General features: G+C 43.9%; 3 protein-coding genes across 5 annotated transcripts; 1 reads left to right on the forward strand and 2 right to left on the reverse strand.

The window, feature by feature from the left end:
• Positions 1–153: 153 nt before the first annotated feature.
• Positions 154–4,720, reverse strand: LOC308114372. Of its 2 annotated transcripts, XM_080471207.1 has the most exons (15): positions 4,592–4,720; positions 4,218–4,294; positions 3,683–3,755; positions 3,257–3,369; positions 3,143–3,168; positions 2,809–2,946; positions 1,787–1,896; positions 1,613–1,708; positions 1,453–1,536; positions 1,260–1,386; positions 1,089–1,194; positions 780–962; positions 621–695; positions 513–531; positions 154–423 (listed from the first exon to the last, which is right to left on the reverse strand). In XM_080471207.1, the coding sequence occupies exons 1-15, from the start codon at positions 4,617–4,619 to the stop codon at positions 332–334; spliced, it is 1,347 nt and encodes a 448-aa protein (XP_080327333.1). In that variant the 5' UTR covers positions 4,620–4,720; the 3' UTR covers positions 154–331. The 2 variants fall into 2 exon arrangements, with proteins under 2 accessions (XP_080327333.1, XP_080327334.1); XM_080471208.1 differs by having other exon boundaries at positions 304–531.
• Positions 4,721–5,759: 1,039 nt separating this feature from the next.
• On the reverse strand, positions 5,760–25,293 carry rnf144b (ring finger protein 144B). 2 transcript variants are annotated; one of them, XM_080471209.1, is made up of 8 exons: positions 20,469–20,752; positions 17,009–17,285; positions 15,745–15,849; positions 13,654–13,714; positions 9,870–10,083; positions 8,375–8,519; positions 8,202–8,291; positions 5,760–6,964 (listed from the first exon to the last, which is right to left on the reverse strand). In XM_080471209.1, the coding sequence occupies exons 2-8, from the start codon at positions 17,174–17,176 to the stop codon at positions 6,800–6,802; spliced, it is 948 nt and encodes a 315-aa protein (XP_080327335.1). In that variant the 5' UTR covers positions 17,177–17,285; positions 20,469–20,752; the 3' UTR covers positions 5,760–6,799. The 2 variants fall into 2 exon arrangements, with proteins under 2 accessions (XP_080327335.1, XP_080327336.1); XM_080471210.1 differs by lacking the exon at positions 20,469–20,752 and adding an exon at positions 25,201–25,293 and having other exon boundaries at positions 5,896–6,964.
• Positions 25,262–27,618, forward strand: LOC308115099 (uncharacterized protein; the record flags this gene model as incomplete). Its single annotated transcript, XM_080472448.1, has 5 exons — positions 25,262–25,432; positions 26,529–26,658; positions 26,858–26,896; positions 27,155–27,301; positions 27,431–27,618. Exons 1-5 carry the CDS (start codon positions 25,349–25,351, stop codon positions 27,616–27,618), a joined length of 588 nt encoding a protein of 195 aa, XP_080328574.1. The 5' UTR covers positions 25,262–25,348.
• Positions 27,619–27,774: the final 156 nt, after the last annotated feature.

Below are 27,774 nucleotides of genomic sequence, written 5' to 3' on the forward strand. Positions count from 1 at the left end.
CAAAGAGACAGACGACCACAAACACACTCACATTGACAGTAAAAGGCACTTTAGGTTCACCAAATAACCTCACATGCATGTTGCTGGACTGTAGAATGCTGGAGAAACGGCAACAAACTGAATCTTTACTGTAATAAAAAAATCAGTCCATCTGTGTATTAACCTGATTTTATTGTTCAATCACTGATATCTGTGGACTAATGTACAGTGTGAGTACACATAATAACTTCTTCAGACAATGTGCTGCTTAGTAAAAACACTGTTCATCAGATAATACACACGTTAGCAATACTACTCATTTCTTCATTTTAGGGAGAATCGATCATCTAGTTTACACGTTCACATGGAGAGGCGCCAACAGGAACACAACAATACTTCTTCTCACACAGTTTGATCTGCGACCAGGAGGCCTGGAGTCCCATCCTGATTCAGGACACAAGGTGTTGCTTAGATGTAGTGATTAAAGATGGATTCGTATTTTTCTTGCTTTCCTGAAGTGACTCTCGGCTCACCGTTCTGCTTGATGAAATCCTGGAAGAAACAGACATTTTTTTTTACCCAGGATTCAATAGCTCTTATTTGCACCCGTATATATTGATTAGAATCTGATTCCGTCCCACCTCCATGTCCTCTAAGGTGGCAGAACCATCCTCCACCTTCTGACCGAGGCCACGGCTGAAGCTGGAGTATCGCTCCTGTTTGGACACCAGAGAATCACAAACAATCCCTTGGATGCACGCTCACAGGTTTGTTTTACACTCTGCAGGCTTCACACCCACCTTCACCATAGCAGAGATGACCCCCTCCTCAATCATGCGGACAGCGTTCCGGAGCCCCCGGGCGAAGGCGTCCATGGCTCCGATGTGAGCGATGAACAGGTCCTCCAGGTCGGTGGACTCTCTGCGCACCTTCGCGTCAAAGTTGAGGCCGCCAGGCTGCAATCCGCCTTGTCCGATAACGGCCTGGAACAGATTAGACCCGGGAACAACGTCACTGTTCTGATCTGACAGGAGTCACAACTGTTATTGTAGAATCACGCAACAACAAAAAAGGCTTCACTCAGACGTGATTTGATATTAAAAGTTCACCTTCATGACCAGGGTGGTGTTCCTGATGTCCATGGGGAACTGATCCGTGTCCCAGCCCAGGTCGGGAGAGCCGGTGTTGGAGTCCACCGAGCCCAGCATCCCCAGGCTGGATGAGGAAACGTGTTCAATCAAAGCTCTGAAACTCACATGTGGATGAAACGTCTGACTCACGCAGAAGCCATGACCACGTCGTGTTCGTAGGAGTGTCCGGCCAGAGTGGTGTGGTTAGGCTCGATGTTCAACTTGAAGTGGTTCTCCAGACCGTAATGCTTCAGGAATCCTATCACACTCATCGCATCTGGAGGGGAGTGACACAGTATTGAGTTTGGAGGCGTCAGGGGATGTTTTGAGTCGAGTCGCTCACCATAGTCGTACTGATGTTTACACGGCTCCTTCGGCTTGGGCTCGATAAGGAACTGACACTTCAACCCGAGCTTCTCTTTATAGTCTGTAAACAAGCAAACGCACACGAGTATTAAACCTGTGTCACATCCTCAGGGTTGTTGTTTTTTTTCCACACTTACTGACGGCCATCTTGAAGAAGCTGGCCATGTGCTTCAGTTCTGCTGCTACGTCCGTGTTGTGGATGGAGAGGAAACCTTCTCGCCCCCCCCAGAACACTGAGGAACCACACAAGAGGATCACAATGAGGGAGAGAAAAAAAAAACCTCACGCCGTCCATAAACACTCCTTCTTACCAAAGTTTTCAGCCCCGAGCTTCTTGGCGATGTCCAGGCCCTTTTTCACCTGAGCACCGGCGTAAGCCAGGACGTGGCAGTCTGGGTTGGTGGCCGCGCCGTTCATGTACCTGACACATGTTTAAAAACAAGTAGCTTTAGCTTTTAATCAGTAGACTGCAGTTCAAACGGCACAATAGTGTCTCTGGTAAAATGATTACGACATGCATAAAACTCTATAGTGTCAGCCACTTCCAGGTTTTGTTAGATCCAGTGCAAGAAATACAAGTGCGTCCTGAATGGAACCACAGGTGAGGCGCGCTTCAAAAAAATCCATTATAGAGAAAATGACAGGAGAAACTGGAATCCCCCCATCCAGCGTCTGAATAATGTGTCAAAGCCTCTTGCTTCTCAGATTGTGGGATTTCTGCAGCCATTATTGTTTTCACACACTCTCTACTTGATGCTAACGCTATTTCACCAGCACTTCAGTTCACTTTTCCTTTTTAAAGTGTGTCAACCTCCAATGGACACATTCGGAACATCAGTCACTTTATTTGAGGAATTATAGGCAACTGTCATCAAACAGGTCAGATTGAAGTGTTGGTCCACATACCACCTGATTTACGACTATTTGCAAAACTGTATTTACTGAGTTGAGAGTTAAAAAAAAGAAAAAAAAAAGTGAAAAACATTTAATTCAGAAAAAGTATATGAGATTTAAATAACACTGTTTCTATGCATCACTGTAGTTTGCCAGCCATCCTTATATTGACTGTTCATCTGATCCGTGTTGGCTGGTGCTCCTTCTTCTCTTACCTTCAGTTTTATCTTAAAATAATATTGGCTCATAAAAAAAAAAAAACCCAACCAAACAGATTGACTCATTGGTGGACTCATTACACCACCATTCAGCGCTTAGTGGCACCATTAGACTGCACAGGCCTATTTATTCAGCCAGCGATCTGCAGCAGACACACCCACAGTACAAACACAGAGGCCGCCGATTATTAGAGCTTAGTTTCTGGGAGGGAGGTGTGGACCTTGGGTGGGCGAAGAGGTTGCAGGTGACCCACAGCACCTTGACTCCCGTCTCGTTCTGCAGCTGCAGCGCGAGGTCTGCCATTTCCTCCAGGTTCCTGCTGGACTCCTCCAGTGTGGCGCCCTCCGGGGACAAGTCTCTGCGAGAGGAACCGCAAAGTCTGAACATACAGTGGCAACAACTGGCTATATAGTCCGTCGCTTGTGTGAGCCTGCGAGATTCATTTTGAACTCTGAGCTCTAGGTGGTGAATTGCAGAACAAAAAGCAGGAGTAGACATTGAACTAGCAGCCTGGACGTCAGCTAAATGGATCCAGAATGTACCGGGTCACTCACCTGTCATGGAATGTGTAATACTTCACCTGTGGGAATAAGCAGAAGGACAATAAAATGAGGGTTGGGTCATTTTTAGAAGCTGTAAGATATTAAAACATGACTTAGTCTCCTCACTCCGAGCTTGGTGAAAAACTCAAAAGCTGCACAGAGTCGCTTCTTGGCCGAGTCCATCGGGGTTCCTTCGTTCCAGCGCCGGTTCAGGGTCGGTAAGCCAAAGGGGTCCGCGCCTGTCGGGCGGAGAGAATACACACCGATTTGTTTAAGGTGAGGGCAGAAGATAAACACATGGCTCCAAAGGGCTGCTGGAGGATTGATGCATAAAGTCTTATAGCAGGCTTTTGCATTTTAATCTCCATAATATTTGGAATTATTTAATTTACACAAATTGGTTCGTGTTTTTTTTTGTTTTGTTTTTCTGGAAGGAATCTGAACTTCTTCCCTGAACCTGTGGTTTAAAGTAAAACTCTGATTGATGTGGTTTGGGTTTGTACAGAGCCCTCATCAGACTGTTTGAGGTTGTTTGCTCGGTGGTCACAGTACCAGTCCCACAGAAGGAGTGCCAGTAGCAGACGGAGAACCTCAGCCAATCCTCCATCGTCCGTCCCATCAGAACCTGCGCAAAGGAACAGAGGTTTATAGAACGCGACAGGAAACAGTCCAGAGAGAAACGTACCATCTGGTGTAAGATTACAAGAATAGACATTTTCAACTGAATTACACCTTTAAAAGGGAATGATGCTCGTGTGACCTCCCTCAGCGGTACCAGGTACTCTTACTATTGGAATCACTGAGTGGAGCGCCAGTTTATTTAAATGAATCATTTATTATCGTTGTGAGGGCCTATATCTATTTCGGGGACGACAACGAGAAGATTCTAGAGAAGGGAAGATGGTTAAAGGTTTTAAGGAGGCTGTGGAGTCCAGGCCTTCTGTGTTGAGTTTGCGTGTTAAGAGTTTGTCACATTAACAAGATGAATTCAGTCGGCTGCTTATTCTGATACAGAAGACAGGAAATCTTGGGCGACGCCGCTGAATCGAGGGACACTTCAGGCCGACTCGGTGTGTGTTACACCCACCTCCTCTGCGTTGTAGTGTTTGAAGCACATGACCTCTGTGGGTCCAGCTCCTGGCACGTACTGGATTTTGGGAATGCCTGCAACAATGTTACGCAATCGCTCATGAAACAGACAACAGCGTTGGCCAGGTGGATTGTGGGAAATGTAGTAGGAGAGAAGCAGAAACAACGTGACGGATGAGAGCACACAGCGTGCAGTTTTGTCAAGTCAGCAGAACAGAAACTTACTCCGTGTCTTTTGTGGAAGTGTCTTTTTTTTTAAACAAACCGCTTCTTCAGGTATGTGTTGCTCTACGGATTTGCCGCACACTTTCTGTGCACATCAGACACGGCGCAACTCTCAGCACGGTTTAATACTCAGAACAAAACATTTACCTGCAAAGAATTCCTCCTGAGCTGCCATTTTCTGGATCAAAACGTTTGCAGTTCTTTGTACACGGACAGAAGTTCAGGGGCGTCGCGTCCTTCTTCTACTGGTGCGGGACAAAAACCTGCAGTTCAGCCAGTGGCCACCAGGGGTCGCCACATCTCCACAAACAGCTCGTGAAACGTGTCAAACTGTCAAGGAAAATAAAAAAACCTAAAGTAACTTCCGCAACAATGTGGTGCGTAATGTGGCGGCTCTACAGGATTTATATTTGTAATATTAGTCCAAAACCTTGTTTTTCAACCCAGTATTTCTTTGCAAGTAATTCATAATGAACACAGTCGGCAGTTGCGAAGTTTTCACAATGTCAAAACCAACTGTGTAAGTATTTCAAATATAACTCCAGTCAAACTTCAATACTTTGAGTGAAAATGAATAGGGATGATATAAAATAATACATTACAATGCAATACAATATAATATAAAATCATATATCATATCATATTAAACAGATAGGAGGAAGCGGTTAAAAAAAAAAAAAACAGACACTCAGCATGCCTCTGTCTAGTGTAGTCTGAGAGGTAATCAAAATAGGTTTTTAATGTTAAACACAGTGATGTTTTGGGATTTCAAGACACATCTTACTACACCAAAGTTAAAAGTTGCCATGTGGATTAAATAAAACTCTTGGCCAATTTACTTCAGAATTACTCCTATTAGCTCTTTCAACGATACACAGGAAGTTCAGTGTTGAGCCAAAGGACCTCCGCTTCTGCTGAGGTGTGAGCTAAATAACCAGCTGCATAAGTAATTGTGGAAGTTCACGTGCAATCACTTTGTTTCATTACTTGTTTTTTGCCTGCTGATCACCACAGGAGGAAGTCATCTTAAAAACATTGAGCAGCACAAACGTCACAGGCAGTGCAGTCTTCTCACACTATCTGCAAAGCTGTGGTTATTGTCATATGTATTTCATTGGGTTTTCCAGGAGGCATTTTCTTCTTTTTAGCATGAAACCTGTTTCAAGTAGTCAGGGACATTTCTCAAGGCCATGGCCTCGTGCTTAAAATTCCATACATGGTAATAATACTTCTTTCCACCAACTTTAAACAGAAATCCTTTGGGTTCTGTTAAATCTAAATAGAAGAAATTGTTAAAAGGTGTAATAGTGATTTTGACCATGAGTCTCCTTTATGTCTGCTCCGAATCACTGATTCCTTCATTACAAATTCCACTCTGATTCACATGAAAACAGTCCACCATCTGTGTGTTGACATGTTTGTGTGCAGAATGAATAACTCATGGACAGAGCGAGCACCAGCTGATGCATGTTTAAATGCATTATGTTTATTAACATTTACAGAGGCGCTTTTATAAAATATCCGATGCCGAAACATCAACCAAAATGTAGAAATGACAGCATACTCACAACCCATAAATACATCACGCACACAGCCACCCAAACACACTTTTAGAAAAAGTACAGGTTATCTTTTAGAGCCTTTGGTCTGGGACGTACGCCAGGTGGAAACAACAAACATGTAGAAGAAGAAGAGCCGTCTGTGCACCACTGAAGCCCTATCATGTTTCATATCGAGACAGATTACACAGTGCACGCCGCCGCCGCCGCTCGCCTCCTTCTGCTGTCCGTGAACGGCTTGCATTGTTGGGGGGGGGGGATATACGACCCTGTGTGATCCTGACGGTTGTCCGCCGTTATCAAATGTCTTGCATATGAATGGAAGGCAAATCAAAGTGAATCAAGCACCAGGCACTGGAGAGCGAGGCACTTGAGCACCTAACTAACACCTCTGGTTTGGCATCATGACGTTTGGCACATGAGGGTGGCATTGCACTTTGAACCGAGCGTTTGTTTGTGTGTGTGTGTGTGTGTGTGTGTTGTGTTACAGAAATAGGGCCCTGTCAAGAACTACCCTTCACAGCTGCTTTAACTCGGTAACTTGTGCCTCTGAAAACTAGCTAAACCAGCCATTTACATTCATTCTGCACATATTTACACTCCTACAGCATTAGAGTTCATGTCGTCCAGTCCTGACTTCTTCACGTCGTCTCTCGGAGGCTAAAGATTGAAGTCTGTACTTGTTGATCTGGACCAGCCACTCAGTCTGTTGGGTTTTATTTTCTTCTCCACCGTGCGGCACTTTCTTGGCAGGGTAGCGGAGTGATCGTGGGCCGGCAGATGAGAGCGTGGGCGGCTATGATACCGAGGGGTCCGGCTGGCTGAGGTCCTTCTTCCTCTTCTTTTTTTTCTTGCCTCTGCAGGGCTTACTCACACAGCACAGGATGCAGGGCATGGCCACCAGCAGGAGGGGGGACGCCACCACCATGATGATACCCAGCCCCATCAGGATGCCCACGACCTGAGAGGAAACCAAGATCAATCAATGGCGGCAATTCAGAAAGAACTCCATCACACAGCTGAATCTAAATTTGCAGCTCCTCAGAGCCATTTAAAGTGTTGGATCAAATCTTTTTTTTTTTTTTTTAATATGTTGAATGAAAATACAACTGGATTCCATTCAACCAAAAGAAACTTAACCGCAAAGGAAAACATCGATGCAAGTGTCGCTCAGTGACTGCTGAATGTGGACACATGAAACTGTTTTGCACTAGAGAAGTTTTCTAAACTGTTAAATACTAAATTATTTCTACTTTAAGCCGTCAGGATGTCGTTGGGTTAACGTCCATGCAGTTTTCCCTCTACACTTGAATGTGACTTGAGCATGTCTTAAATCATGCATCCACTGAGGCATGTAAAAAAATAGACATCCGTCAGCTGAAGTACTGAAGGGAAACGCCTGCAATGATCATCACCAACAGTCATAACAGATTACACGCATCGGGCCTTAATGGGGTAATTTAGTGAGGTTGACAGCTCAGACTCACGATAATCGTCAATAATTGGATGACATGGACAATGTATATATCGGAAAAAAAACAACTCAGAACATACTGTATTTTAAGACATACAGTACTTTCACCCAGCCCATACACTGCATTGCATCATGTCAAATCCAGACTTCTGCACATTGTACGTTTGAAAGCCCAGCTATGACCGAAGGAGCTGCAGGCAGCTCACTGTGGCAGCAGGAATTTATGCAAAGCACTTTAGGGGACCTGTTGGGCGAGCGTATAACCACATGCGTCATGACTTATTTTGCACAGAACAACTGTGCTGTTGTGCTGCGACTCAGCAAACGCTCAACAGCACCAGACGCAATCAAGCAGGCTCGGGGCAAACTTGATGCTAATCATGTGACGATGGCATTAAGAGTCGGGAGAAAGGCAAAAACAAATTAGGTCTGGCGGCCAATTGCCACCACTTTGTTGCATGAATGATGTCATTAATGGGTGAGGATTAGTGCAGTGATCAGTTTAATGGAGGGCCACGATAAACCACAAACCGCCTGCTAGTTCAGACTATAAGGAGGATTTTAACCATCAGTCTGGCTCAAATGTACTTTAATTAAAGAGGTGCGTGCAACAACCTATCTCTCTGAGGCGGGTGGCTCTGCAGGATTATCCAGTGAGAAAATTATAGCAACATTGCAAACGTGAAACGTATATCCAGCGACCCGCTCTGCCATGCACCCTCACCTGCGTCCTGTTCCACATAACCGAGGCCCTGGAGTGTCCCAGCTTATTTCTGCAGGGCCCCCTGTCATAATGCCTCAGGAAGATATCAGTCTGCGGTCAGACAAACACAGGTTCAGACATGCAGAGGGCTCTGTAGCGTTGTGTCTTTTCACAGTGTGCAGGGGGAGACTCACGTCCAGGTTCTGCAGGCAGTACCAGCAGAAGGTGTGTTTGCAGTTTTTACACAACATCTGAGCGCAGCCCTGGTTCCTCTCGATGTAGATGCCACACAAGGGACACTGCTTGATGGGCATGTCAGCTTCGCTGCCAGACATGGACCTGCGTGTGAGGAGAAAACACACATCCAGGAATGCCATTAATGGGCGCATATGAATCCACGAGGGCCGCGGCGGTCTCCAGGCAGCGTGTGAACTCTTTATTTAGCAGTGGGGTGAAGGGTCAGCGCTCACTTTGAACTGGGTTAATTATTTCGGGAGGGAAAGGTATGCGAGCCGTACTCTCCTGGGACAATGCATGGCCGGGTCTGGCGTTGGCAAAACTGAAGCCATGGAGGTTCGACAATTCTTAACAACTTGAGTTTGAAAATGTCAATACTGTTTTATCAAAAGACGGTTACTTTCATTCCTGGTAGCTTTTGCCATACTCATTCTTCAAAGGTCACAGCAACTGTAACTATAATATTCAGAGAAATGTGCTGAAATAAGCTGAAAGAGAATAAATTCTCTAACGAGTTGTGGCAGTTTTGGCTTCACATCTATATGCATTCAAATGTGTATTCTCTGAAGATGTTTCAGAGTCAATCAAAGCTTCATAAGCATAGTGCAAACGATCGTCATCCTGCTTTGTAAAAAATGTAATGAAATCAACAACAGAAACTCTTTTTGTAAAGTAACTCGTTCAGTAAATCGAGAACGAGCAGCTGAGATTTGCATGAATAAATACCCTGAAAGTGAGGATATTTTTACAGGTTTAAACATTATGCTCTGGCGTCGCAAACCGATTTGCCTTCGTTCTCCTTCCTGCCTAATGCAGAGACCACCGCTCCACCGCAGTGGACAGCGTCCTGCCATACAGTGAACCAACTGGCTGGCAGCCCACCTTCCTCCTCCTCCTCTTCCTCCTCCTCCTCCTCCCTTTGGCACAAAGACAATAAATTCCAATACAAGTCAGTAGCTCCCCTGTGACATCAGTCAGTCTGGCAGAGCCACGGCTCGGAGCAGTGCAGTAATGGAGCTGTACAACAGGGACTACACGCAGGGCACTGCCGAGCAATACCAAGCTATTAATCCTGGAATAATGTTTTTATTCAGCGCAGAGCTCCCGCTGCAGGACAAGGAGCTGCACATCACTGAAATGGTCTGTGTGTTGTAAATACACAAATAACTGTCGGATGAGCAGAAAGCATCGAAGACGAGGGGCTTCCCTCGTATCACCGATTCAGTACTGAGCAATATCTCAGAGAAAGGATAACCCTCTGCTTTTCTCTCTTGAATGCAGATGCGTGTCAGCGCGGTTGGCTCACCAGTTTGTTTACAGCGATAACGAGGGTATCTGTATCGGCCCCTTGGCATCCTGAGCTACCATGCTCATCCTGTTTTTAGCACAGGATCGTTTTCAGAGTGCAGCACTGTGGCTGCGGGCGGCCGACCTGGCAGGCAGCCAACTGACCTTCTTTCATGAGCTGGCGAGGGGACAAGAATGGGCTGGCGCTCGGGGCAGGTGTGGCCGTCCTGCCAGGGCCCCCTGCAGCCGGAGCAGAAGACGGCGTGGCAGGTCGGGCAGGGCACGGCGGCGGGTCGGCCGTCCGCGCTGGGCTGCACGTCGCACATGGCCTGACATTCAAGCACCGGACACCAGGCTTTACTGGGGTCCAGCTGGACGCCTGCAGAGAACGACAAGAATTTGATTTGAATTGGTTTGGCGCAAATTACCCAGTTGAAGTTAGAATTTTATGTCAGGAAAGTTGTGATAAATGTCTTAAACTTTATACAATCAAGAGAAAACTATTTTGTCTTGGGTCAAACAGCGGTGTCGTGGAAATATCCCCAGTTTGTGTCCAGGCTGAGTTCACATGCCCTCTCTGTGCTTGTGTGGGTTTTCCAGGAACATGCATTTAAGGTGTAATAGTCTCTTGATCGCCCGCTGGGTGTGAATGTGAGTGTATTTGACTGTCGGTCTCTCCGGGTTTGCCCTGTGACGGGACTATACTGCAAAAGGAAATATGACTAATAAGGTTCATTATGGTCAAAAACCACAGTACCTGTTCTGCTGCTCCCTTTTTAAAAGGTTCTCACAGCAAGACATTGCGACTTACAGGAGACTGGGCTCAACTTCATTGGAAAATGAGCGAATTTACAACAGTCTCTAGAATCTAGGACAAACCAAGGAAACAGCCCGTTGCTTTAATTGAGAAGGTTCCCGTCTTTGCTTGTGAGGTTGAGTGTGTCAGACATTGGCATCACTGCGATGTTTTTGTGAGTCAGAAACCTGCTTGGAGAGAGAGAGAGAGAGAAGAGCTCTACAGCTTTTCTAACAGAGACAAGGAGGGCACTCCTGGGGAAACTGGTGAGGGCCCACTGAACAAAGCCACAGCCTCCATGCACTCTTTAGCTGATTTATATCAGCAGGACAATCTACTTTTCAGCGTCCTGTTTTGAAGAAAAAAATCTTGTAATGTCTGGTAAATGTAATTTCAGATCCTAAACAGGATCACAGATGGTTGGCGAATGAATGGAACCAATCTGACTGCTTGATCTCTACAATAGACATATTGTTGGGCAGGTGGGGGACAGAGAAGGTTCGTCAAGCATCAATGAGAGATTTCTTGTGGTCTTTTGCTGGATGACCCCATGTATGACATGTTCCGTTTGCACTGAGGGTCATATGCAAGAGGGACTGCTATTTTTCTGATGGAAGCACACCAGCTTTATGCCCTTACACAGTTTGGCTGAGTTGTGAAGATGCTGAGAGGATCAGGTTTACATTGTCCGGAGGCGTGGCGGGAGAGACGATGTGGATATAATGGACAATAGAGGAAAACTTTAGAGAAGATTGATGGATGTAGTGAAGAAGAACATTGAGATGGCTGCTGTAAGGGTGAGATGAAGTGGATTTATATGGAATCTTGTACTTTGATCTTAGATATCATTTCCACTGTGGACGATTCAGGGCGTGCACGTTACGACAGTGCTGTCCAACACCGCTTTCAACACAAAATGAAGGAAACTCTTCCAGTTGTTGCAGTCAAAAATCAACTACAAAGGATCTCAACACTCTGAGCAAGACTGCAGACGTGACCTCAATCAGCCTAAATGAGCTTTACAACGCGGGGTCCTTGAATAAACCCTGTGCTGATCGCTGCCCGCCACTTTCTGTGGAGTTTCGGTTTCTCCCCTCAGACTGCAGGTAAACCAACATGCAAGACAAATCGTTCACTCCTACTGCTGTCGGCCTTTCAAACAACGCAACTCAAGCTTCAACGCCCTTGTTGTTTTGCCACTTTTTTCCCTTGCTGGTTGAAAAATAAGTTTACCTTTGGGAGTAACGGTGATATCCTTGACATCATCATCATCTTGTTGAGATCCCATGGTGCTTTCAAACATCGTACCAAACAGACAAGTAAGTTCAGCTGAAGCTGAAACATCTATTAGGTACAGTTTTTCCTTTCAATTCAATCACTGGAGGTGAATCATACAAATCATAAGAAATTAATAGAAAATATTAAAAAGAAAGAAATACAGTCACAACCAAAACACAAAGCAGCCATCCTGAGCCGCCTTAGCCTAACCCATTTTTTCCACTGTGAATCACAACCAGGTGAAAACACTGTTGCTAAACAGCACGGACTTTGCACTCTCTTAGTGCCTCCAATAATACAAGTCTTATGATTAATGGTGCGAGTAAACAATAACTTGTTGGCTTCATGCCGAATTGTTACTGTGATACTGGAAAAGACCAACATCGCTGCGGAGCAAACTAACCTCAGTTTGTAATGTGGAAATGTCAAAGGAGAATAACTGCCATAGTGCTCACAGGACAGAGGCGCAAACATTTCCATGGCTTACAGTGCGATCTGTAAAATGCAAGCTACAGATTCCTGTATGAGGAAAATCCATTTATATATATATATATATATATATATATATATATATATATATATATATATATATATGCACACATATATATATATATATATATATATATATATTAGTGCCGTCAATTGTTTTAACAAAAAAAATAACAAATTAATTGCACAATTTTCTGTAATTAATTGTGATTAATCGCATTGTTTTTCTACTGAAGACTGAAGCTTGTAATGGATATTTATTCAAGGAAAACCAAGGAATTGATCGACTCAACACACAGAGTCTATATTTAAATTTAAAGACTATTTTTATAACGTCCTTTTAGCGTTGCATGAATGCTGTTTCTCTCCAAGATTAGCAAAATAATAAAAACATAAATTAATTAACATCTAACATAAGTCTGGGTTTTGTTAGAGTGCAGGTCCCCCACTTTGAGGATTTGAATATTTCTAGAAACAAAGTTGTAAACTTATTACATGAACAAAGAGGCAATAATATACTGTAACACACACACACACACACACACACACACACACACACACACACACACACACACACACACACACACACACACACACACACACACACACACACACACACACACACACACACACACACACACACACACACACACACACACACACACACACACACACACGAGAGAGACAAACTAACACTCAGCGAGAGAGCGAGAGGGCACACACACACACACACACACACTAGCACACTCACACAGCATACAGGAGAGCCAGGGAAAGAGGAGAAATTAATAAATAAATTGCCAGTATTTCCTCCAGCTTTAGCAGTTTGGTGGCTGCTGGTCAGCCAACATGGCAACCTGCTGTTTTGCTGCAAAATTACTTCTGTGGTCGTTAAATTCGGCTTTACAAGGTGTGCTGCTGACTTTCACTTTCTCAATCAGCCGTCAGGTCACTTTTTAAAGTCAAACTTTCTGCCCTAATATTATTCCACTGGGTATTATGCTGCTCTGTAGTAATGGTGCTGCGCCCAGAGACGCTGCACATGCTGCTCCGGTAAAAAAAGTAAAAAAAAACAAAAACGAAAGTAAACAAAACTGCGTTTACTACGTAAAATTTTTCAAACGATTTAAACATTTCAAATCAATCAATTAAATTAGCGCATCATTTTTGACAGCACTATATATATATGATCCCTTGAAGTGTTTGTTTTTCTGTGCAGCTGCTAAACTTTAGTTAAACGTGGAGTAACCTGTGTGTAAAACCAAAGAAGTCCAAAGGGCAGCAGGCCCCACCAAATCCATGCATGTCAAGCTCCGCACTCACTGGGGCTGCTTGTGTGACCTGGAATAGCCCGCTCGGCCATCAGCATGCTGATGCTGTACTCACCTCGCTCAAACTTGAGGCGCTGGTACAGCTCCACCTGATCTGCTGCAGCCAAGCGAGCGATCTGCAGTGACAGAGGGAAACGTTTGATCATCCACTGATCCCAGTTGTTCTTGAGATCCAATTTCAGAAGGCTTATGATAAAGGGAACGCGTGGAGAGGAGTAAAAATACCTGGAGGTTAAAGATTAAAACAATTGTTGTTGCCGAGTTACTGATGTTACCTGGTCACTTAGTAACTGTAAGTTAATGCTTTATTTCTGTGTCACGGGGCAGTAGAGAGAAACTGTGAGAAAACCCCCAAAAGTATTTTCATGATAAATGGCTTAAAATCTTTTTTTTATTAAGACATCCGTCACGTTTCCCCTGAAGGTTGTAACAGTGGACAGGAGCGACACAATCACACCCATTGTGATTCAGACGGGTTCACAGGCCACAAATGACCCAGTTTGATTTAAATGACGCCGCAGAAGCAAGACGATAGCAAAATACCTTGAAATAAGGAAAATTCCTAATTTTTCTTTTTACGTTTTTATTGCAAAGAAGTAGGAGTGTATTCAGAAAACGGTCACATTTAATGAACCATGTTTCAACAAAAACCTAAGATGAACTTCGAATTTCTCAAGAAAAACATGCGTTAAAATCTTTAATCTATAAAATGCTGGTGGCTGATTCTGCTGCACTTCTTATGCATTTTCTTATCCTAGCTTTCATGCTGATGCCATTACAACAGCAGTGAGGCGGCTCGTCTTTTGATGATCATGTACAATTAATTTGATCATCCTGCAGGCTGGGTTTGAGCAAATGGATGCTACGAAAAAATTTAAATAGTAAGGATTTCCATGAAAATATTCCAATTCGAATTTTTTTTTGACAATTCTAAATCATAATAAAATTAACGCGTCGCCCAAACATACAAGATGAAAGGTTGGAAAACGTATTATTCACTTCATGTGTTTTTTTAAAGTGTCACTGTTTTTCCAATAGGCCTCTTAATGGAGTTGAATTCACACAAGAAAATGGTAAAAGAGGAAGAATTGAAAAGTTTGTGAAACAGCAGTTTCACCTTCTATAGCACGTGTCACATTTCTCTCCCACATGATCTCATTTTACTCTTCAACAGCAACAAGAAATTCCTCCTTACTTAATGCTGGATGCACACCGTTTACACTCAGATGGGCCGCATGATTCTGAAAACACTGGGGCGAAAATCCTGCTTCATGTTTCAGCTGAAGCGCAGTTACCACATGCGGGACGAAAACAAACACTGTGACTCAGGAACTTGAAGAATGTTCAACAACAAACACAGAAAAGTTTCGGGATTTTTTGTTTTTACTCCGAAAGCCCTGCATATCAGCCAGGATCCTACATAGCTGGGTGTCACCACCAGTTCCATTATGGTGTGTAGCATGGAACCTGGACTCAGTAAAAACAGGCTGTAAAAAGGGCGATGGAAACAGTCCAGGACAGAAGCGAAGCAGCCTTGCTACCACTGGAAGACAGTGAAACCACCGGGGCCCACACACTATCAGAGGCAACACACACACACACACACACACACACACACACACACACACACACACACACACACACACACACACACACACACACACACACACACACACACACACACACACACACACACACACACACACACACACACACACACACACACACACACACACACACACACACACACACACACACACACACACACACACACAAAGACCAGGTTTTCTGCACAGAAGCAGAATATAGGCTTGTTTCAAAGGGTAGAAACTCCTGAAGTCTCCCTTCACTTGGTGTTACACATCTGCTCATGCATTATTTCTAGATTTTCTTTCACTTTCTGCACTGGAAGGCGTGATAGTCAGTATTATTGCATTTCATATGCATGGGTGTGTACCTTACATATGGAACATATGTATATGGGTGTGTTTAGCTTTTATTTAATTAAATGGTGGAGTTGGGCAAATAAAAATGTCATTGCATGATATAAAACTTAAGTTTTTTTTGATGCATTAAACTTCTTGAATCTTAAATCTTCTTTTATTTCCTTGTGACCTACAAAGCACGTGGTTTAACCAGGACATACCTCAGAGTCCAGCAGCACTCCAGTCGTTTGGCACGCCATATCAGGGCAGGTGATGGGAGCCCCTCCACCCTCCATAACGGCGAGCTGGACATACTGCTGCAAACACTGAGGGAAGAGGGTACAACAATGCACTGTAACCGTCATGCCTTCACAAGGACTGCAAAACAAATCCGCCAAACATCAAACCATGACAACATGTCCATGACAACTGTAAAACGCAAGAGCGAGAGGAGGAAAACAAGCCATTGTGAAAACAGAGAAGTACCAATGTCACATAAACACAAGTTCCTTTATCAGCCGTTAGGCTGGAAAAGTCATATGTTGCCTCAAAAACTAAATCTGGAGAGGGAGTCGGAACTGTGTAAACCTTGTGCAAACACAGACAGTTTAGAGTAAAATCATTAAAAAAATACAGCTTCTCTGTAGAAGGAGAAAAAACAAATCAATGCCAGAGGCTTGGGAGGCGCACATGTGCTCATCGTGCAGGAGTCAAACAAAACAACCTGGAGCTGGAACAACACAGACAGAACCACAATGTTACAGATGTGTACGCTCAAGATGAGGCAAGTGTATGACTTCCGTCTCCTTGTAAAGGTGTGCGTTTTTCTATCCGTGTGACCTTGTGAGTGAAACGCCAACAACTCAGCGTGCTCGGAGAGGAATTAACACCTGCCACTATCTGGGATCCGCTCAGGTTTGATATGCCAGGCAGGCATTAGAGGGGAGGAGCAGACCTCTGCACTGCCGCTGTAAACAATACAGCGCCACACTAAAGATAGCTCTACTGCTCTCACAAAGGGACTGAAATTGAAACTCAGGATACAGTTGAAAATGTGCCAGCAATCTGTGGCAACACTGGAGAAACTACCAAGGACAATTCAATGAGAGCATGTGTGAGTCAGTCCAGTGTTTTCCACTTGAGTTCACTGGAAAGGGATATGCCTGTGCAAGGATCTATTTTAAGGGCTCAGTTTCAGTGGGAGGCAGTGCTGATATAAAAAAAACAGGTATCTCATTCCAAGTCATCAAAATGTTGGAGAGTTGCCTAAATTGCCCAAATTAAAAAGTCTGATGTTGGATCACGGTTGTGCAGTTCCTCAGCCACTCCAGAAACTGACTGAAAGCGCAAGTGGGCTAACTCTTGATCATCTCTGACGCATCAGTTTCATTGAAGTTCACCCGTTTGAGTCTCACAACGGCTTCTGAGTGGCTGTCAAACCACCACCTGATGGGAGCGTCGACGGGATGCTTTCTCTCCACTTACATTTGTGCAGTAGATGCATCTGCAGCTCTGCAGCTCGGTGGTGGCAGTAGACGGCTGCTCGCTGAGGCACAGCTTGCAGAAGACCTCGTCGCCCGGCTGGGGGTCGGCGTCAGCCTCGGCGGTCCTCACCGTTTCTCTCTGGCTGAGGGCGGGACTTCTGCTGGCCATTGTGGGCGCGACCAGGCGGGGCAGGCGATACGAGGAGGGAAGGGCGAAGGAACCGGGCTGTTCCTAGCCTCTCTGCTGCGGACGGAGAAGAGCTAAAGTATCCATGCTCCTGAAAGTAGAGACAGCATAGATGTGTTTGGCGTTCCCACAGGGGGTGTAGTAGTGATTTCCCTTCAGACTCCATCACTGCACCCAGTTCCCATCATTCCTCCTGATAGCCACTGTGGCAGCTCTGACGATTCCCCCCCTCTCCCTGCGGCAACTCACCGCCGCTGTCTTGTTACCTGGGAGATGAATTAGTCACCGCTGAAAGCTTTGTGGTGCCTCAAGCAAAATGTAATTATGTGGTATTTGTTGATTCCTCATTATCATCATCATCGCTTCATGTTTTCCTCTAATGGGGGGCCATAAATAAGGCCAAAGTCCAAAGTCTGTGTTGTTTTGTTTACCGACCTCACAGTTATTGACCGTCATTCATGCTGTCAGGAGGAATTGATTGTCACGTCATCTCGAGAAACAAAATGCCAGTGAGTGTGTACAGTACGCCGCAGAGAAGGACCCAAACAAAAAGGAAAAAAAAAAATAGCTAAATTAGTAGAATCAGACTCAAAATGGAAACACAAGTGAGTGACTATTTAAAGTCACGGTATGTAAGGTTTAAATGTCAGGTGGGAAGTAGTGCGGCCGCTCTCTGTGTTTCAGCAGGTTTTTATTTTATTTAGCAGTTTCCAAGAACCTCAGTCATGGTCGTGCTTAACGTTAAGTGATCCTACTTTGTTACTGCTTCTTCTTTGTTCGCGCTGACGACAGGCGACACGCCACCGCGGTTAATCAGTGTCTTGTGGTCCAAGCCTGGATATGCTGGGAGTTAATCTGATTACTTTATGCTACACAATACATCAACATTTACATCGAAACTGTTGTTTGTTTGTTTTTTAACCCCCATGTTTAATCACTCTCGAGTTTCACATGAGTGGGCAGAGTGTAGAATCATCCGTCATCACACAAATAGATCAGCGTGTTCAGAGCCCACATTAGTGATGCATCTCAGCGCAAGAAAAATCACATTTATGAGTTTAACTTTAGAAATCTGCTTCTAGTGACGCGAGCCTGAGTGGAGCTCCTGCCAATCAGAAATAGATAAATCAAAAGATCACAAGGAAATAGACGGGGCTATCAACAGGTCAGATAACCATTAAAGTGATAACGTTCAGAGAGCGAACATGTCACGGACAAGGTCATGGTCAGATCCTCAGTTTTCCTGTGAAAAGGAATAATTAAAGTATCAACAGCAACAACTGTGGGGTAAGTATGGGAGGAAATACTCAAGGGAATGACAGTGAGGATGATATTGTGTGGCCGTTACTCTGAACGTCTCACCAAATCCCAACTATATAAACAAAAAGGATCCAAACTGCCAAATGGGATTCGTCAGGGACAATAATATTCTGTCAGTAAAGAGGAGGCCAAACGTGGCGTGGCAGCAGGTGATTGAAAAGCCTAAGTGCAGCCAAAGTCATGCCGATCAACCCTCTCATGACCATGAATATGTGACAAGGAGCTGCTGTTGGGATATTTCAGTCTGAACTCATTGGCCAACCAACACACTGTCAGTATTCTTCTCGAAGGCACTTGGGCAGTGTGGCTTAAAGTTCCTAAATAGGTGTATTCAACCCGAATCTCTTCCATTAAATTATCCACCACAAACACAGTAAGTGGCTCTGACATTTTCTACTCAGACATTGTGCGCTAACTCACATATTTTAGGACAGAAAGGCACAGTCACGTGGATAAGGGAACGCTTATCTCGAGGTAAAGGAAAACCAAAAATCAGGCATTTGATTATATCCAGATGTAAAAGTATGAAAAATGATGCCAGAATGTGGGATTTGTGATTAATCCAGGGGATAACAGTGGCTGGACAGAGATCAGGGTCACACAGGAAACTGTGGTGTTAAACCCACACTCTGCAGCCTGTTGAAATCACACATTATCCCCTGCCAACGTTCACCATTTCAGCTGCCACCACTGGACAGGAAACTTTGGGGCAGCTCAGTCGATACAGCCACCACCACCAGTGGCCTACATTTTTCCGCCGGGGTCTCTTTTAATATGTGCCATCGATCAGCGGTGGCGTGCGTGCAGACCATCGACAGTGGAGCCGGTGGAGCAGCCTACGCTGCTGTTTCTGCAAAGTCACAGGCCGTCCTCCTGCACTACTTCCTGACAGACGGGCTGAGCCGGCTGCAGTCGTCAGCCTGCCCCGTCCTGCCCGGGCAAAACCAACCCTGCGGTCTTTCGTGGGAAAATAACAGCTTTCTTGTCTGCAAGCTATGCTCCACGTAAGCTCCAATATGTAATTAATACCTAAGTGATGCCATTGTCCCCAAGCATCCTCGGAGTTTGGAGGAGCTTCAGATTACAGGGATAAACCATTTATGGTCAGATCAGACTGGTGGAGGTGATGTTACATCGTAATAACATATTAGACCCATCTTTGGCACAGTGTCTGTGAAATGCAGGATTTCAATTTCACAGCCCTGCTATCGTCATGTTTAATCTTCATGTTCGCCTACAGGATTAAGTTTTGATATAATAGCTGTGATTCTTCATCCTGAGGACATCACTCCGAGTGCCGGCCTCCAGAAAACCCTCCTGGCTGCAGAATCCTGCTCCTGAATTCCCTCTTTCAAACTTGATCCTCTGCAGTTCGGAGCTTTCTGTTGAACAAAACGCCCTTGTGTTGGGAGCAACACTTTTCTTTTGAGGTGTGGGGCTGGCCACTTCGTGATCAGCAGTCCTAATGGATCAAGGTCTAGATGGCATTCAAGTCAGGACACGAGGGGTCCGGGTTTAAGGGTTATAAAAAGGAGGCAATCAAAGCATCACTGTTGGCCAGCGAAGGAAAAAAAAAAAAAAGAAAAAGGCAGATCTCCCTGGTCTGCCTTCTACACAGACTGCCACTGTGCTGTGGAGGCAGGCAGCTGGGAGCGCGTTGCTTGGGGAGCAGAATTTATATGGCATCATGTCTACAACTGCAACCACCGAGGTGGATTTCCGCCCCAATAACCTGTGCGTCACACGCGCACGACTGAAAAGGTGAAAAGCAGCAATATGAGGAACGCAGGCGAGAAAAATCTGATCTGTTGCGGCACGAAATGTGACACACCTGCAGCCCCTCTCAAGGTTGCACAACTTACAGAATAAACACGTTGTGTTTTCTGTCCACAAGCCGCTGAGAGGTGGAGCAATACGGGGCAATACGGTGAATGCAGGCGGTGTGCGGACCTACCTTTCCCCGCGGCGGGCCAGTGGGTGTCGGTGTCGGTGCAGCCGGAGCGCAGGTCCGCAGCCGCAGTGCTCGCGCTGCTGTGACACATGTGTTGACACAGTCTGCTGCCGTAACAACCCGCTGTCAGCACCGCCTACACACACACACACCACCACCGGCGTGTTTAAATGTCCTGCTCGCTCCCGTCTGACGCTCGTGTGCGCGTGTCTGTGTCTGTGTTTGTTTGTGTGCACGCGGCTCCCCTCGCGCGGATCCTGCTGGTGGCTCCGCTGAACTGGTGCTGCGTTCAGGTGCAGCTGGGAAAAAATAAACTTCCGTCACGCCCCGAGCCGCACATACCGCACAACAACAACCCGATGAGTTTAATGTGAACTCAGCAGAACTAACAGCGCTGAAGAAATACACGTCGACCACAAAGAGAACAGGAACAGAGTTTCAAAAAGACTACAAAGAGGAACAGGGAGGGTCGAAGTCATAGTAGTCCAAGAGAACCATTTATTTTTTTATGAAGCATTTCCAGCATTATTATTCCAGCATTAAGGCATCTTTAACAATACCTCCTTGGGAAAATTACAGGGGATGAGTGAATGATTAAAAAAGTCTTCTCCATTAATGGCCTGGAGGTTGGAGAAGTGGACCCTTGACCCCTGGTGCTGCACCATGGCAGCTCAAGTCTCTATGACTCTATGACTACAATGGCTTAAACAGAGAAGTAATTAACTCCAAGGGGATGTTTGTTTTTTTAATTTGCTGCATGTTTACATATTTCATTCCTCACAGTGTAGCTTTAATGTTCGTGCAGCTGCAAAAGGTCTCAGTGTTGGCTCAGTCTGCTACTCTCACTAAAACACAGACACCCATGCAACATGAATGATCAGCAGCAGTTACATTTGATTAAAAATTGGATTTTATATTATCTTTGTTATTTTAACACTTTACACCTTACAAAGTCATTCTGCACACACACAGAGAGAGAGAGAGAGAGAGAGAGAGAGAGAGAGAGAGAGAACCTGTTGACCCCTGATGAGATTGAATCCGTGACAGCTGGTGAATTCAGAAATTTGATCATCAAAGCTCTGTCTCAGTTGTGGTATCTTCTTCTGAAAGCAATCTGTCATATGAGTATTTTAGTTTGTGAGTTTCAACAAAGTTTCTACATGGCCCCATTCCTAGATGTGAAATTATTGGTTAACAAAATTACAAGAAAATGGGATTTACAATATATTTCACATCAATTCATGCATGAGTCTATCAAGTCATCAATCAAATATCTTGGAAGAAGGTTGCACCAAAAGCAGCATTGCATTGCTGTGGTTGGGGAGAAAAAATAAACATGTTTAATTCTGACGTGGGTGTTTCTGTGAGGTAACATCAGCTTGGATTGGCTCGCCGCTAAAAGTGTTCCGGACAATGAAAACCTGTTCCTGTAAGTGAATGTTTTCTGATGTGTGTGGCCTGTTTTATGAGAATATTATGAACTGCCATATTATAAAAGTGGTACTGGACTAGAGGAATGAAAAATGTGGCATGGCCAGTAAATTCCTCAGATCGCAGTGTAATCGGGCATCTGTGGGATGTACTGGGAAAACTGGTTTCATCAGAGAGGCACATGTCATCCCTGAAACACCAAATGTAAAGTTTTGATTGTGGCGAATGCAGCATCATGAGATATATCTTATATTGATCATGGGTTATGTCAAAAAAAAAAAAAAAAAAAAAAAAGCATGAGTGGTACTTAATAGTGTTCAGGTTTATGAATCACATTTACAATAAAAAAAAATGTACATCCTAAAGTTGTAAGATTTCAAAACTAAATCTCATTAAGGTATTAAAAGTTTAGTTACAGATGCATTTGTGTTAATATGTACCAATGAAACACCCGTATGAGTCAAAAATTCAAAAAAAAAAAAAACCTTAACAATTTTATGCCAAATAATATATGGATTATATTTTTCTTTAAGATTCACCAACATATTTTCAATTTACCAAATGACCATTTAGATTACAGTCAATTCGAGTAAACAGTCTAGTTTTCGGTACTTAGTAGGCGTGCAACCACATCATAGAATACCACACTGCAGAGGTATTTCCCCCTGTTGTTGACAATATATGAGGTAACATATACTTAACAACCTGCACACCGCTCACTTGTACAAATGCACTAATAGGATTGGCCTGGATGTATTTAATCATACTGCGGAGTCATCTACATGTGGACATCTTATTATCTGATGAACCTGAGCGAAAATACTTTTGGATATCATTCCTTTTCCTGCGATTACTTAAAATCATGTTTCTCTTTACATTGTTTTTAAATCATTTTTGATTTTTATGTGTGGTAGAGAGTCAAATAATGCTTTTTTTTTTTAATTACTTTATCTTGCAGAGCTTTGCAACAAGCCACATCTTGAAGTATTTCACTGCTTCCACGTGTTAAGAAATGTACGGTGGTCAGCTTCACCACAAAGGAACCTCTGTTAAAATCCCCCCGTTTTCATTTTGACTCTACGTGGTGACAGATAAATGTCAGTATTTCTCTGAGACCTGACTTCTGAATGAACAACATGAACAACATAAAGCCAGAATCTAACATTTTCAGAGTATGATCAATATTCTCACTTGGAAACATTTGCAGGTGTCACATATGTGACCCACTCGATAGAATGTTTATTCCAAAACCAGCTCAGTTGTTTACTTGGCCTGGATATGTTTACTTTTCAGGTGTTTTCACGCTACTGCCTGGCAGCCCATAAAACGGCAACATGTTTTTCAAAGGAACTGAAGAAGAACTTCCCTGTTTACTCATTAAAGTATTGTTTGTAAGTTAGTACCTTAGTGAGGCTGCTTCTATATTGTTTACATTGTCACTCTGACAACACAGAGAGAAAAATGTGTTTTTAGCTGGATTGTCTATGAAAATTTGAATGTGAAAATTCTATTGCTATATTGTGAGTTTCTATTGTGATATGATATGCAGATCAACACCAAGATATTAAGTTTACGTCTGTTTCTGAATCGATTCTCATGTTAAAATAGCCGAATTGGCATTATAGTTACCATTTTCAGATTAATGTGTGTTTTCTTAAATGTTCCAAAAAGGTTTTTAACACTATTTATGTCCTATTTCTTGCTAATGAGCATAAATACATCATCTTCCATTTGTGATGAGAGATGCTAAATACACACTGGAGCTCAAGCTCATCATGTCGGATGATTATTGAGCTGAAATACAGAGACAACAAGAATGTGACAAATAAAGGACTTGACTTGAGAATTTCATTCGTATTTGTCTTTTTAATAACTTTTATTGAAAAGAAATTACATTTATGCCCCTTTCTTACTATATCCTGATGACTGTGACACATTAAATTGTAAAACGTTTCAGACAGAAAAGGAGGTGAATGATGGTCTTGCGCATCATTTTATTGTTTCTTGTCTTTCTTTCTCTCTCTCTGTGTAACAACATTACTGTAGCCACCAGATACTGCCGCCGTCTGTTTTTCTCCCTGACAGGAGGGGAGCAGGATCCAGGGGATCAGACCCAAGACTCACAGAGTGGAGTTACCACGGTCCTACTACCCGACCCCACCACAGCACCGGGACCCCACCGCAACGGCACGGCCCTTAAACTCCAGACTGAGATTGGTTCATCATCAGACCAACGCTCATCATAGACTTTTCTTAGTATTTGTACTTATCTGGCCTGTCTGCCACTCCCTCTCTCCCTCTTCTATTCCTCTCTCTCCCTGTCCTATCCCATGTACTTCTCCCCCCAACCGGTCAAGGCGGATGGCCACCCCCTTCCAGAGTCTAGGGTCCACCCCACGGTTTCTTCCTGAAGAGGGAGTTCTTATGAACTTTTAACCTGCGAGGGAGTTTTTCCTGGCCACTGTTGCTTGTTTACATCCGCTTGCTTTGGAAGGGTTTAGTTGGGTTCTGTTGTCCTCTATCATTGTAAGAGCACTTTGAGATGTCTGTTGATGTGATTTAGCGCTTTACAAATAAAATTGAATTGAATTGAATTGAATTGTTTAAATCCTGAAGAATCATTGTTTCTGTCATTTCATTACAGAGATTTTAAGTTATTTTTGTAACATTGTGGAATACGGAGTATTTTGGGGCGTGATGAAGCATTTTTGATTAGATGTTTTGAAGCTTATCTGAATGTGAACCCTTTGGCTACAGAAAGATTGTATTCTGCTATGTAGTTTTCTGTCCATTCAGAGTCCCACAAACATGCATATGAGGTTAACCAGTGACCCTAAATTGTGTTAGTCTGTCTCTGTGTTTGATGGACTGGCGTACCCTGCCCTTGACCATAATTAGCTGGGATTGGCTTCAGTGCCCCCTGACCCTGCACAGGATAAAGTGCTATAGATGATGGATGGATGGATGGATGGTTCTTAGGCTGGGCCAAAGTGTCCCCTTTTTTAGACATAAAAACATGCTCAACCACCTGATCTCTCAAATCAAAAAAGGAAAAGAAAATACTGGCTGTCTCACAAACTGTTAATATCTACATTGGAAAGTTTTGAAACAAGTGCTTATATTCTACTGAAATCTCCCAGTTAAATAGCAAAAGCATGTTATAAACTGACATTTAACCATACTGGAGGTGCTATTTGTCATTTTATTTCATGCATGCATGCATACTGCAACATAAAAACACGGAATAAGATGCAATGACATCATCAATGTCTGTTTTGCAGTTTTGAGTGCAGGAAAAACAAACCTGAGTGAGCGAGCGAACTGAAGCCCTGCTGGAAACTCCGTGGGCAAGTGCGCATGGGCGGAGGTCCCCTGGGGCTTTTCTGGTAAAAGCCGGGTATATCTCTCGACGTTCGAAGCTTTCTAAAACAATAATCAAACCCCGACGGAAGATGGACACCTCCACAGCACTGTCTCTGAAACCCTTAATGGGCAGCAGCCTGGTGAAGACGAAAGAAAGAGCGCCCCTCAACCAGGTGAGTGTTTTACACACGACTGGCAATATGAACGTCTTCCTAAATATTAAGTACAGTACAATACTTACTGTGGAAAACACACTTTTCTTAACTTCTACTTTCTTTCTGATGTGTTCATCAATGTGGCTTTGCTTTAAAACGTTATATCCACCGAGATCTGTTTCCGTGTATTGTTTAGTAAAGCAGGACGCAGAGAAGTGAGCGCACATGACCTAGAAAAACAATAATGAAAAAAAACTAAAGTTTTCCGTCTGTACCTTTTCTTCCATAAAGCTCTTCACCCACCCCCGACCTCCGTCCCCCCTCCCCCTCCCCACAACATTTTCCGATTGAATAAACTTGTGCGTGCAGTGATTTGTGAAAAGAAAGACACACAATCCACTCACAATGAATGTGACACAGTCTGTGTTTAGTTAATCACGTGATTTCCTCTCAGCTCCTCGGGTGGGGCAGTTTTACTTCACCTACATTTTATTATACACTAATGATATTTGTTTGTGAGGTGACATTATTCACTATATTGTTGGGATACAATTCATCCAACCCTCCTGTAAAAATAATATAGGACTTTATTTGTCATTATATGTGTAATGTAATGTAATTACAGGTGCCGCTCCCCTGTGCATAAATAGGAAAGGGAACAGCACCCATATTATATATTACACATATAATGTAAAATGCCGTATGACTTAATCTGCACTTAATGAAGCACTAAAGTGTATCTATACACCAATGAGCAGTGATTTCTACTGACATCAAGTTGGACAGTGCCATTGTTGTTTTGTTTAGTTGGGTGAGCGCACACCTCCAGGAGCAACTCCTCAATAAGCATAAACACCCAAGTTACCAAGTACTACGTACCACGTCCGTCCTGTTCTGACGTGACTCGCCACGTCCCTCCTTTACCTCCGCAGGTTACTGAAACTCAGACATACTAAAGTTGAAGGAGCAAAAAAAAAAAAAAAAATTAATCAGCAAACTTACCTGTGTCGCATCATGGTCACATCCAAAGAGACAAACCTTAATGACCTACTATTTTATCCATGCTCTGAAGAAGATGGTGTGATTATACTAAGTATGTGCTCTTGTGCTACAGGTGTTGAGTCTGAAAGCCTCCAGCATTCGGAGAGTCATCCAGATGATGCAGAAGAACTGCATCACAGCCTTGAGGTTCATGTGCGTCCCTTTAGACTACCATATGTGTGACAAGGTCGTGGGCTGTTCAGGTAATATCTCGCTTTATGAGTTTGATTTTTACAAGTATATTTTGTCTATGGAGCATGATATTTTCATTTTGGTTAGTGAGCGAGATATGGAGGAAGCAGTCACTGTATTAACTGGTCCTCTCTCTCTCTCTCTCTCTCTCTCTCTCTCTCTCTCTCTCTCTCTCTCTCTCTCTCTCTCTCTCTCTCCCTGCTTTCATAGATCAACCTCAGCCGCCCATGAAGGACAAGACGGAAGAAGGTAGTTCCCTTTGTTGTATTTTTTACAGAAAAGCATCTTAAAATGTCTTTGTTCATCACTCTGTTGACCTTTTTCAGTCCGTCATATTCCATGTGTATATTTTGGTCTATTAGCTGTTTTCTTGTTGTGGCTTTTCATTAACTGAAGGAACTTAATCAGCAGCTGGGACATAGTGTATTTCTAATATTGCATCACACTGGAACTACTTCCCATTTTCATACTCTCCCCCCGTTTCCCCTTTCTCCTTCTCATAAACAGAAGCCCTTCAGGGTCCACGGTCCACTGTTCTGATCGTCAACATCAGCAACTCCATCTTAAACGACTGCATCATCGGAGACAACAACTACCAGTCCACAGTGGCAGACCGGCAGCCTCTGATGCAGCAATCTGAGCACTTTGTACAAGGTATGCAACTTATACAGTATTTCTTTTCCTGCTTTATGCTGTGTTTTATTCTCCTTTCTCACGTCCATAGCAACAAACAACTAGTAGTTGAAGTAGTACCAACATTGTCAAGTGACTTGTGTGTTGCAGGTCAGCGGACGTGCAGCTGCAGTCATGGACAGCAGGGGGCAGAGCAGGTTTCTTCCGCCTGTCCTCCTCCCCCTCCTCCGTCAGAGGCAGAGCCGCTGAGCATCAGTATCCAGAGCTCTCACCTCAGCTACGTCATGATCGGAGACAACAACTACATGCACGCCGAACAAGGCGAGCTGTTTGAATGAAACGCGCCAAGAGCTGACCCCCCCCCCCCCCCCCCCCCCCCCCCCCCCGGTTCCCCATTAATTCATCAATGCTTTATGATTTATTGGAAAAACAAAACAAACAAAAAAAAATTATCCACATTTATTTGCTTTGTATATTTTGATAAGAGGGAGTGT

Source organism: Lipophrys pholis, assembly GCF_963383615.2.
Source record: "Lipophrys pholis genome assembly, chromosome: 9".
NCBI lineage: Eukaryota > Metazoa > Chordata > Actinopteri > Blenniiformes > Blenniidae > Lipophrys > Lipophrys pholis.

Excerpts from the sequence above, each read along its gene's own strand:
- LOC308114372 (XM_080471207.1), bottom strand. The coding sequence starts at position 4,619 with ATGGCAGCTCAGGAGGAATTCTTTGCAG. Across the intron at positions 3,370-3,682 it reads GCACTCCTTCTGTGGGACTG|GCGCGGACCCCTTTGGCTTA; the intron begins GTACTGTGACCA and ends TCCGCCCGACAG. Across the intron at positions 1,537-1,612 it reads CTTCTTCAAGATGGCCGTCA|ACTATAAAGAGAAGCTCGGG; the intron begins GTAAGTGTGGAA and ends GCTTGTTTACAG.
- rnf144b (XM_080471209.1), bottom strand. The coding sequence starts at position 17,176 with ATGGCCAGCAGAAGTCCCGCCCTCAGCCAGAGAGAAACGGTGAGGACC. Across the intron at positions 13,715-15,744 it reads GAGTGCTGCTGGACTCTGAG|ATCGCTCGCTTGGCTGCAGC; the intron begins GTATGTCCTGGT and ends CTGTCACTGCAG. Across the intron at positions 6,965-8,201 it reads TTATGTGGAACAGGACGCAG|GTCGTGGGCATCCTGATGGG; the intron begins GTGAGGGTGCAT and ends GTTTCCTCTCAG.